This window comes from Poecilia reticulata, linkage group LG3 (genome assembly GCF_000633615.1).
Source record: "Poecilia reticulata strain Guanapo linkage group LG3, Guppy_female_1.0+MT, whole genome shotgun sequence".
NCBI classification, from domain to species: Eukaryota; Metazoa; Chordata; class Actinopteri; order Cyprinodontiformes; family Poeciliidae; genus Poecilia; species Poecilia reticulata.
In genome coordinates, this window is record NC_024333.1 from 35015383 (window position 1) to 35027522 (window position 12140).

Consider the following 12140-nt stretch of genomic DNA (forward strand, 5'->3'; position numbering starts at 1 on the left):
TTCAATTCTTCCATGTTTTTACAGAACCTTCCTGAAAACCATAAAATTTAACTCTTCACTTTTACGATTGGACTCGGTTAACTCAATCAGTGTGATAGAAGCCGTTTCCTCAAAAATACTCACTTTTCTGTGCTCTGCGATGTTTTCGCAGTGAACCGCACAAGCAATTTCTTTCATTTTCAGAATGCAAAAGGAAATTAATTTAACCTTTTTTTTAAAATCTGCAAATATACACAAGCTCAGTTAAAATGTTATTCATGAATTCAAAGATTTTAGTCGGAAATTGTATTTTCTTGTTTATACCGTCCACAAAAAATTTAATTCCATACCTAAAACATGCTTAGGTGTGTTTGTTTAGATCTATTTATTTGAAATATTTCCATTCTGGAGCATGAAGCTATTTCATAGAAAATTTATAAAATTATTGTTTCCACTTTTGTCTTTGTTGTTTGTTGGCATGTCAAAGTTTTGGTCTTTTGAAGGTTCTATCTCATTTCTTTTTCTATCCTCAGTTCCCCAAGTTTGGAGTAAAACAGACTTCAAATCACTTCATTCACTTCAAATTAATCCTTAACAAATGTTGCGTTCAAAGCCAAGAAACCTCCAATACTCACAATCTACTTAACAAGAAAAAAAGAACACCTGAAAGCCAATAAAAGAAGAATGTTTAATAGTTTTACTGAGTAAATTGAGCATTAAAATGGAAACTACTAATGGTCCCAGGCTAAACGAGCTCAAGATTTTGTTCATGGAAAAAAATGTTTATATATAGCTTGGACTCGAAGGAGTTATCACTAATTTCTTCAATTGTTTGTTGGCAAGCATAACTTGCTGAAGATTTTTTTTTTCTTTTCAGTTTTACAATTGTAACAATGAATGTAATAAATTCTGATGGGTATACTGCTGTGATCAAACAGCATTACTGAGAAACAGAATGAATGCCTTCGACATGAGGGCTGCTGTTACAAGATTGACTGGAGTCGTCCAAGCGAGTGATCGTCCGACCACGGAGCGATAAAGCAGGGAATCGATCTTACAGTACTAATGGATTAGGAAGGTCTAGGTAGATGCCCCGATATCTGTCAGCTGCTTCCATGTGTCTCTTTAAATAAGTAACGCACTGCAAATCAATACGTGGCAATCGGACTCACTAAACATTCAACTGGCCTGAGATCAATAACACTTAGCATTCCCTCTGCTAAATCCTAACAAGCTTAATATGACAGAAGAAGAGTGATGGAGAGAGAATACTGATCTGCAAACTTCTGAGAGGTCGAGGAAGTGCCCAACAAAAAAGGGCAGCATCTACCCATCTGCTCAAAGAGCGAGCAGCGACGAGAACAAAAAAGGCCCTCGCATCGACGTTTCCCATCGATACACAGAAGAGCAAAAGAAGAGCACCGGAGATCTCCTCCACTTGACAAACTGACATGCTCTGCAAGAAAATACTCCCGTCTGCCTCCGCTGCCAAGACTCCCCTCCAGCCAAAATTTATCTGGTGCCAGAAGTCACTCAAGCATTTGTTTTGTGTGCGTTTTGTGCATCCACAATCTCCCTTAGAAATCGTACCTTCCAAACCAGTCAGTGTTTTACTGGGGAAAGATTGGATCAATATCAGGTCAATTTCCATATTTTTGTTAATGTTTTTTTAATATACTATGTAAAAAAACGACTGAGCACATTTTCATATGCACAGCAAATTTAAAACGTTGCCAAGAACAGCCAAGTCTAGGCAGTCTTGAGGTAGTTTAATGCCTTGCTCAAAGGCCCAGTACATAATGTTCCAAAGAAAAACGCAGGTCGCGTCGTAAATATTTCACATTTAATTTAAAATTATACCAAATATCTCAAGTAAATTTAGCATTAAAAACAGAACTGGGGTTCCTATAATTTCCATTTTATTGTTTATTTGCATAGTGATCAAAATTTGCCTGGTACCAAACAATAATATAAAAAGCTTTGATCATCAGATTTATTTCGACAAAATCTTCCACATGCACTTTAATATGCAGATATTCAAAGCATTTGTTACAAAAAAAAAAAAATTTTGAGCTAGAGTTTTTGCGTTTTTAACAGCTGGACTAAAATCATGATCTGGGTTTAGTGTAAGCAGAAGCAATACAAGAAAGGAAGCTTCAATTTAGCACCTAGAACCCACAACTGTGACAACTAGTTCCAGATTTGTGATGTACAACATTCCTACCAGTAAAATTATCTGGAAATATTAGTTTCATCTGTTTGTTTCTGACAAAATTACACTGGGAATGTGCCACTAATCAACTGATCTGCCAAAAAACAAACAGGACAAACTGATCCATCTATGAAGTATCTGTCCAATACTTTGTCAAAACGTCCTGTACGTTCTGTTCTAACGATGATCAAAATAAATACAGAATTCATTTTAACACAATAAAACTAGCCAACACCAATTAATCAGATTTTTGTTGCATTTCAGTCCAATATATAATCATCTCATCCTACTTTTGATATTTTATGCTTAGGGTGCTGCAGCAAGGGCTGCAAGAGAGAGAGAGAGAGAGAGAGCCCAGAATATTGCAAATACATCATCATTGTAAGATTATTGTGTGCAATATTCACATCATAAAGGACTGTTTGGAGAGCAATAATTGTTGGCCAAGACATTCCAAGTGTTATGAACATGTATTTTACACAGTAATGTAACATTTAGCCAGTTGGACATGGTCTCATGGCAGCAGATGTTCATACAGGACATAAATGACACTCCCCGAAATAAAGCGCACAGAGCGAAAAAGCAGACATGAGAAAGAGAGGAAAGAGGAAATTAGGCGTACGCCAAGACTTAAGACTTAAGTTGAACCCATTTAGAAGAGAAAGTTGGACCACAAGCAAAAACTCACTGCATCCGTCCTCGTCGCTGTGGTCTCCGCAATCATTGTCTCCGTCACACTGCCACTGGGCCGGAATGCAGGTACACTCCCCGAACGCGCTGACCGCACACGTGAAGTGGTTCCTCCCGCACGAACAGTCAGCACTGCCCTGAATACCTGCAAAAGACCAGAAATAAAGGTTACAGTTCATGCGACATGAACAGGAGATACGAATCGTTTGCTTTAGTCATAATTTCTAAACAGTTTGACTCTGTTCTACAAACCATAATGAGTGAAACAAAGGAGTTGCAGAAAGCATCAGACGTCAAAGATGTTTAAAGTTACAAGATGGCAGTAAATCTCAATAATATTGTAAAAATTGATTTTTACCCTCCTCTCCCCATACGACATGTTTTTATCTGAAGCAGTAAACAATTTAATAACTCTGCAGAGGTTCATAACATCCTGATTTATGACATCTGCAGTTAGAAATTTCTGAAGAAAATCACAGATGTTTTTATGAATTGATGCTTTCTAGCAAAAAACATTTATATTTCTCCAAAGGTGCAAGACCTTATCTGGTAAATGGACAGATGAGCAACAATTTCTTGCCTTAATTAATTTATTCGTCATAAAGAAATGATCAAATATAGAATTTTTTTTCTTTTCTGATCTAGCATAAAATTAGATTTATGTTGGTAAAGAAGTGTCTTTAGAGTGTGTTGTTTTTCAGGGAGCCGCACCATAAGTAATAAACGTAAGCATTAAATGTTAACACTTAAGTCTTCAACGTAAGTGTAAAAGAAAAGAGTTTGGTTTTATTTGAATTAGAGATGTAATGAGAGATCTTGCAATATTAAAAAAACAATATTTGTCAGTCTGTCCCACAACGGACTGTCCAACTGTGATTGAATCCCAACTATCCAATCACAGTCAGGATGTGACATCATCATAAAAACAGGTGGACGCTCCTGTTTTTATGCTCCTGTTTTTCACTTTCTTAAGTTTAGAAAGTGATGCTTCACACTTGACAGTCTGATGAAACTCTTATTTTGAAGATAAGGATGTTCTCAAGTTGCCGATACAAACTTTTAGAAGCATTGCCCAACAACAACACTGAAGCAGAAGGCACCTTCCACTGATCTGCTACGCAACACTGCAGAAAAAAATAACTGACAGACACCACATGAATTAACTGTCAGCACTGTGACATAAACAGTGTGACAATACATGTGGATGCTGCAGATGCTTTTCCAGATGATGTGCCTTCTGAGACAAGATGAAAAGCAGCACTTGGTGATTTACAGACTTTTTTCCCCATCTTAAGCTTAATCATTGCAAAACAAAAACAGAAATGTAGGACAAAACGGATGGCTTACAGTGACATAAGTGACAATTATTAATGAGCTTTGAGTGTTGCAAATTTATAAACTAAATCAGACTGCAAGTCACTGACATGGCCAATAAATGATCAATGAATATAAATGATCAATGAGTAAAACAAAGCGTAAAACCTAAAAGTTCTTTCTAGTGTGCAACATCAGGAGGATTCTGCTTTTAGGTAATCTAGTTTTAGATGTATTTTCATTTTTAATGCTTGAGATTTTATGTATAGTTTGTCAATAGAACTGTATTTGTCAAAAGTAAAGAGTGAAAAATCCTGAAAAATCTGTCAAATTCAGCGTATGCGCCATTTCCATGTGCAGCAAATCTATAAAAAAAACAGCAATTGTGTAATAAGCAATAAACATCCTATGGTATACCAGTTTTGTATGTGCAGAAATTGAACAGCTTCCCCCGAAATGATAAAAAAGCCAAATGCACACCGATGGTTCTCCAACACTTAGCCACAGCAACAAAAACAACAACAACAAAAAAAAAAACACCACATGATCACACACATCACAGCAATGCTAGACCATGAGATGGAACAAATAAAAGTTTCCCCGTTTTGCTCTCACTTTGAAGTCCATTAATGGCCATCTGTGTGTGTTTGAGTGTCAGTTTAGCTGAAACTGGCCGGCCACAACCCAAAGTTCTTGGAGCATGTGTGTGTGTGTGTGTGTGTGTGTGTGTGTGTCTGTGTGTGTGTGTGTGTGTGTGTGTGTCTGTGTGTGTGTGTGTGTGTCTGTGTGTGTGTGTGTGTGCGTGTGTGGTTCCTGGCCTCTTCACAAAGGCATCAGTCAACCCAGGAGGGCCTGGCAGGGAGAGCTCAGTAAGCTTCAGATCCCTCCCACAGCACTAAATTAATGGCCTCTTTCTATTCATTTCCCTCTCTCCGTCTCTTTCTCCTCTTTCCACCATCCTTTCTTCACATTTGCCCCCCACCCCCTAAGTTGCCTCCCTTCTTTTCTCCACTCCCCCCCTCTTCCCGTCCCCTTGTTTCCAGAGTTCCCCACTAATGGGAGTGAAACGGGGATGGCGTCATCGGAGTCTTCCTGTCTTTAAACTTGTCTTTCTAATTTTCTAGCACAGTCTGTAATTCCTCAAGTCTCCGACCCTCGGGCCGTGGCGTTTACCTCGTGAGAGACAACAGAGGACTAAGAGACAGCACTAACGTCTCCAACAAGTTTTTGGCATTTGTCAGCACAGCCTGTTTAGCTTAGACCGTAGAGTAGTAAGCTCTGCTCAATTTGTAACGTTGAGCTAAGTGCGTGTGGGTTTCATAGCGCTAAATTAGAGTCTGTGAGATGGAGCAGAAGTCTTGTCAACATGAAGCCACATCACATGACTTGCATTTGTCAGACATGCTTTAAAAAGCAGAGGTCACTAGGTCTGACCAGAACCAAAGAAACCTACGGAGCCCAGCAGGAAGCCACCAACCACACCGTGCAAAAAACGTACATTAATTATTCTAAAGCGGTATGGAATCATTGTGGCGATATTACAGGATGCCACCTGCCAGAGGGAAAACTCTAAACACTTTCAACAGAGAAAATTGAAGGATGAAGCACTGGTTTTCCCCACAGCTATAGTGGGAGGTAGAGTTAATGATTCTTAAAAGTAAAAAAAAATAAAACAACCAACAAAACTAACAGACGAGTCACAAGCACAACAGCATCAGAGAAAATCAGAGGTGATTCAATCCAATTTTTTTATCACAATGTCAGAATTTAAAGGACAGCCGATAGAACTTCTAAATCAAATCATCAAATGTTCAATGACATCCACATAAAAGCAGGTTGTGGAAGACCCACAGTGCTTCAGAAACACATAAATACAATTTCAAAGTCGGCCTTCTATCACCTGACCAACATTTCCAGGTTTAAAGGACTAACGTCCCAAAGAAGGTCTTGAGGAACTCATCCATGCGTTTATCTTTAGTCAAACTGATTACTGCAACAGTGTCTGCCGAAAAGGTCAATCAGACAGCTGCAGCTGAACCAGAACGTTCTGCTCACATTCTCGCCGTTTTGTGGAAAATAGAAAAAAATTGAAGTTGCAAAAGAAAAGAAAAGTGGCAAATTGTCAGAAACTGTGACATCATGGTTCGGTCTTGAGACTTTATTAGAAATAATTACAAGTAATACAATTAGAAATCAAAAAATTCTAAAAGGACCAGAATATTATCTGCCACGACCGATAATGGGAGAAGAAAATTAACACAGGAAGCAAAAACAGACAGTTTGGGCATACATTTATAGTTTCCTAAACCAGACAGACATACCTTTATCTTTATTAACGATAACTAAAAAAAAAAAAAAAAAAAAAAACAACTACTGAGAAAGCAAAGGGAAGATTATCAGCACGCAATAGATTGTTACGCAAGGCTGCAGACACACAGACTCTGCAGCAGCCAGACCCGGCAGCCCAGCGCCTTTGGAGAGCGCCAGCGTGACAAGCCTCTGATGCATCACAAAGATAACAGATCACAAGCGAGGCTTTTTTCGTAGACACAGGAGGTCACTTTGTGCTGTAAATGCAGGTCTAGCAACAAACTATCGAAATATCAAAACACCGTTCACGTGAAACATGAACAGAAGAATTGCCTCAGCTGTTTGTTCACTGATGCGATGTTTGGATTTTCTTTTAACAAAAGAAGGTGAGCTGGGAGAACTGAAAGTAAGGATCAGAGACAAAGGCCCAAGGTACGGCATCAACACCGTATCTTTTTGAAGTTGTGTTTTTTCCTTGTCCAGTTTCAAAACGGTGCTAAGAGAAACAATTCCTCTTATGAATTTATTTTATCTTTACCTTTTTGTTCTGCTTACATGGTCCAGATCATTGAACAAGTTTCAATATCAGACAGTCTGAGTCGATACAAATGCATCTTTCAAGTTACGTCATTATAAAGGGTAGCAGACTAAATAAACCAACCTGGCACAATAAAAACTTGCTCCCTAAATCTAATTCTGTAAGTGGCTGTGCAAAGCTTGGCAGCACTAACTGCCATCAAGCATTCGTGGCAATTACCAACAAATATTTTGCCTTTTTGTGAAGGAATGCTGTTCGACTTTGCAGAATTCCTCAAGTCAGCCATTCTGGAGGGTTAAAGCATAAATTGTTTGATTAAGGGCAAGTCACAGCATCTCAACCAGGTTATGTTCAGACTCATCCTGGTCCTCTCCAAACCTGCACATTGTTTTTGAGGGTTGCTTGAGCAACTAAGAGGTGGACTTGCTGGTGTTTTATGGACATTAATCATCCTCATAAAGTAACAACCAGATACTGTTCTTCAGGATGTTATGGCAGAAATTCATGATTTCCTAATTATAATGAATGAATTTGTTTCTCATTCTTTTCTGATTTTCTTTAACTGGGGTTTGCCTTGTTGTTCTTCATTAAAGTTTTATCCCACGTTATCGTGTCAGACGGGTTCTATTTAAGGAAGTTCTTGATTCTACACATCTGACTGTAATCAAGTATTTCCGTGGCTAAAAATGTAACCAAAAGTTACATAAATCATGGCAGTTGATGATTTATGCAGCAAGTGTGGCAAATATGTGCCAAGTTGGTTTGAATGGCTAGTTTACCTTTAGCAAAAAAAATTAATAAAATAAAATATCTTTGAAAAAATGCTTTCTGTTTTGACTGGCTATTTTGTTCCATACTAAAAGTCATTTGATTTCAGGAATTAAATAGATTGTGTTTGATTTTAAATCACCAAAGAAGTTGTTTTTTTTTTTTTTTTTACTAGTGAGTAACGTTATGCCACCTGAATGCCAAGCGAGTTTAGAAAAACGCTGACAGAAAACATTTGGTTTCAAAAAGAAATAAGCACCAAGGAGGTGGGCTGACAGCAACCCCAGTGATATATTACACTAATTTCTCCAAATCCCTCCTCTGCAGAGCCCAACAGCTGGACAGTAAGGCCCAATGCTCACTTTCAGTAATTTGCTAATGCTCACTGAATCAAAAACACATAAGAGTGAGTTTGCATGTTTGAGACTTGGTGTGTCTTTATCTGCTGTGTGCAGTCACGCTTTAAGTTCAAGACAGCATCCAGAGGTGAAAAAGAAAGCACAGACCACCAATGATCACTCACTTCTCCTTCTCAACACCCTAAACTGTCCGACCAGGCCTGGTGTGAAACAAGACAGGTGGTCTCCCAAAGGTTAATGCAAAAGATGAACCCACAAACCCAAACTGACATCACATTTAAACCTGACCCACCGACAGGAAGAGCCAGAGTTCTTTGACTGAGACCAGCCTGGAGCTGCCACGACGTAGGAGAGCTAACCAAATGCTATTCAAGGTCTGTTCCAGCATTTCTTTATTTGCTCTGGCTAAATGGTTAAATAATAAGTGTTAAGAGTTGAAGAGGGAGCAAGGAGGCCAAAAAACACAATGGTAACCCAGCCCAGAGAGCGGGTGGCCACACGCTTTAAATGATGTCAAAAGGCTGCCAGTTAATTAGGCATGGACCTCCCGTGAGACTACCTGGAGGGTCGGCGCTGCGTCTCCCCGACAGCGTGTCAGAAGACTGCTGTAAAAAGGTGATAAGAGGGAAATTTCAGCATCAGGGACAATGAGAAGGCAATGACAGGAGCACGGAAGGAATGAGTCAACCCTTTTGTCTGTCCTCCATCCTCTGCTGGCATTGAGCTGTAAAGGCGTAGCTTCAGAGAGAGACAGCTGCATCTCAGCGTGTCAGCAACTGCTTGGCCCTCACTGTCCCCAACCTGCTGCATTCAGCCTCACAGCACAGCGTTGCGCAGCGCTGCACACCGAGAATGGACACAACTGGCGTCCCGCGTCTCTGTCGGCCAACAGTGTTCAACATTCGTCACTTATCGCAGCGTGAGTGTGCTGGCAAAGTGCGGCGGATGGCCGAGCACGTCGACAGGAAGGCTGCTCACCTGCAGTAACCGTCACTCACAAACCATAATGAGCCTGTGAAATTCTGTGTTTCAGATTTCTCAGCCAGAGACCAATGACAGAATTCACACAAGATTTCCATTGTCGTTTTTTAGGAATAGATTTTGCAAAACAGCACAGGCACCTCAAAGAAACAAAGCATTTCATTTGGAGGTTTCATAAGAATCAAGCAATGGAAATCACAGCAAAGCAGAAGAGATGAAACAGCACTGGGGATGACCCGATACAAACCATATGCCTCTTACAGGTGTTGAAGTTTGCACAGTGTTAAGTAGAATGTTTACTTTGGGAGAAACATCTAATTTAGAACTGTACAACTGGTTGTCTAAAATTATTTTTGAAAAAAAGATGTTCTGAGACAGTGGTAATGTGGAATAAATGAACATGTAGATGAGGAATTGATTGTTTTGAGCTCTACTTCTTCCACCAAAGGCAAATAAACGTGACGTTTATTCATCTGTTCAGATCTGCTTTGCTATTTGAGGGGCTTTCCAGAAACCAAATTTGTTTTGTTTTTTTGGAAACAGTTGTTCAAAGTATGCACAACCTASATATCTGTATCGACTAAGATATTAAGAAGTGTATGCTTCAAGATCAGTGATAGGATTCCGTCATATCATTCTCCTGCTGCCTTGTAGCATCACAGTGATGCCCCTCCCCCACCTGCTGCTGCTTACTGCTGGTTAGTTGGCTGAGATAATGCTACAAAGTCAAATTTCACAGTTTAGAAAAATTAGTTGTACGTTCACACAAACATGGATGGTCATGCTATGAAACCTGAAGATACTCGTTTTTCTTCTCCGTTTTAAATTAAAAATGAAATCAAGTTACACATTTTTGGCTTAAACTTGCCATGAAACTCAAAATCAACAGTGTGATCATCTAATTTTGGCCCAGGCCAAAATCAGAAGTATAAAACAGCTCTTAAGCATTCACTCATCTATACAAATGAGTAAAAGCACATGGACATGTTTTATAAGAACAAAGCAGAAGTTCTTAAAGTATTTGTAACCATTAGGTTTTAAATAAATGTGGCAGAGTAGAAAACTGCTTTGAGTTCTTCAGATATTATGTAGACCCAGGGTATTGCTCATTATAACACCTGCAAGCTGATTCCGACACCCACATTTTCCAGTAACTAAATTCCTTGTGGTTGCGATGTCTGGAGGTTAGGCTGACCTAACAACAAAGTATCAGCCTAACGCACTTAGGAGCTAAACAGCTCATCCTTCCTGCCAGCCCCCCTCCTCTGCACCGGCTCATCTCCACCTATTAATTTAGCCAGTGAAGGTTAAGCCACCCTGATGTGATGAGCCGAAACCACAGTGACACATGTTGAGGTTCACCGAAGGAAAAAAATTAATAAATAGAAGACACGACTTTGAATAGAAAAAAAACAACTTAAAACTTTAAAGAGCACATAAACAAAGAACCAGTCAAACGAGTTTAGAGCTGATACCAAATCTTCAAAGGACTGTAAAAATAAATTCCATTGCTGCCTTGCCATGACAACCTCCTCCCTCCTGGTGTGCTCCGTTGTGTACACACACACACACACACGCACGCAAACACACCAGCGTCCGATATTTGAAGGAGTCGATCCAGCAGCAGGGTTCTTTTCACGCCTGCTCATCTCAGACTTTCATTAAAACTTCAGCCTTATCACACTGCAGGACTCAATCACTTCCTAACAACATAACTCAGCAAGAGAACATGACCGTGTGCGCGTGTGTGTGTGTGTGTTGCTGGCTTGCCTTTTAAGGCCAGAGCATAGCAACACTTCTTTAACCACAATGAAAACCGATTCACGTTGCTTGATTAACTCAAGTAATGACAAACACCTTTAAACAGATCAGTGACTATTAACCCAAGTCCAAGTCAGAGGCCTGAGAGCAGATGCTTTTTTATTCACTTGAAATAAACCAAAAGAACATAATTACGCACATGGCGATGTATCATTATCTTGCTGCTGAGGGTTATAAATTAAAGACCAATAAACAGGAGTTGTATACAAGTTAACATTCATACACACACACACGCACGCACACACACACTTTGTTGTCCACAGCCAGAGCCGCCATCTCTCTGAAGTCACTTCAAAGATAGCAGTAAGTTGGCCTGAGTTGACTGAATGGTTGCTGGACAAACATGTGGATCGGCAACCAGAACAGAAATACACAAGAGGGAGAAAAAAAATTACAACTCTCAAACTTGCAGCTTTCCGAAATGTTTATACAAGGGGGGGGGATGAAGGCGGGAGAGGTGCAAACATGCACCACTAAAACGTTTTATTTTCCTCTGCCGTCAGCCTTTTGTGATGACTCTGGCAGCTGCCCACTGTACTTTTGTGGCTCTGGGACTTCCATGTGTGCCTCTATGTAATATGCCCAACTTGAATGACACAATAAATACTATGCATTTATAATCTAAAGGGTAAAAATGCACAAAGTAGATGCATCATAACTGCTTCCATTTGTGCTCCCAGAGTAAGGCTGGGAGTCGATCAAAGGAAAGGCTGGCTGGTCAGTTGTGATGCAGATAATGACGGTTCAACACAGGCAAGAAAGATGAAGAGTCATAAGCCAGTTTGGGAGAGTGGTAGTGGTGGTTCTATGGAGASTGAGTGAGAAAGAAAATGTTCAGAAAGGAATCAGAGTTGTGTTGGGTGGGCAAAGAGACCCTTTATATGAACCACTGAGATGAAGAGGCTGCTTCTGGGGGGGAATAAAAAACAGCAGAGTATTAGAACACTAACAAACAGCTAAGCATTGAAATTTTAACAGAACTCTTTACATATCCTCCAGATTTACACATCTTTACTGATGAAGTGTCACTGCAGATCTGCGAGGAACCTGAGACATTTGGAGCATAAATCCATGTATTGGTTTTGGTGCGTATGGGATTGTTTATGTGTGTGGGTGGGTGTCTGTGTGCAAGAGGGTGCATGCATGCATGCGTCAAACCCCACAATGT

The 12140-nt window shown here is 39.9% G+C and overlaps 1 protein-coding gene across 3 annotated transcripts in view; it reads right to left on the reverse strand.

Moving 5' to 3' along the window:
• lrp4 (low density lipoprotein receptor-related protein 4) overlaps nt 1-12140 on the reverse strand; it is a 111898-nt gene that overhangs the window by 61266 nt on the left and 38492 nt on the right. For all 3 annotated transcript variants that reach the window (XM_008405945.2, XM_017304054.1, XM_017304055.1), the window contains exon 2: nt 2880-3026. In XM_008405945.2, coding sequence (XP_008404167.1) covers nt 2880-3026 — 147 coding nt within the window. The remainder of the gene's footprint in view (nt 1-2879; nt 3027-12140) is intronic.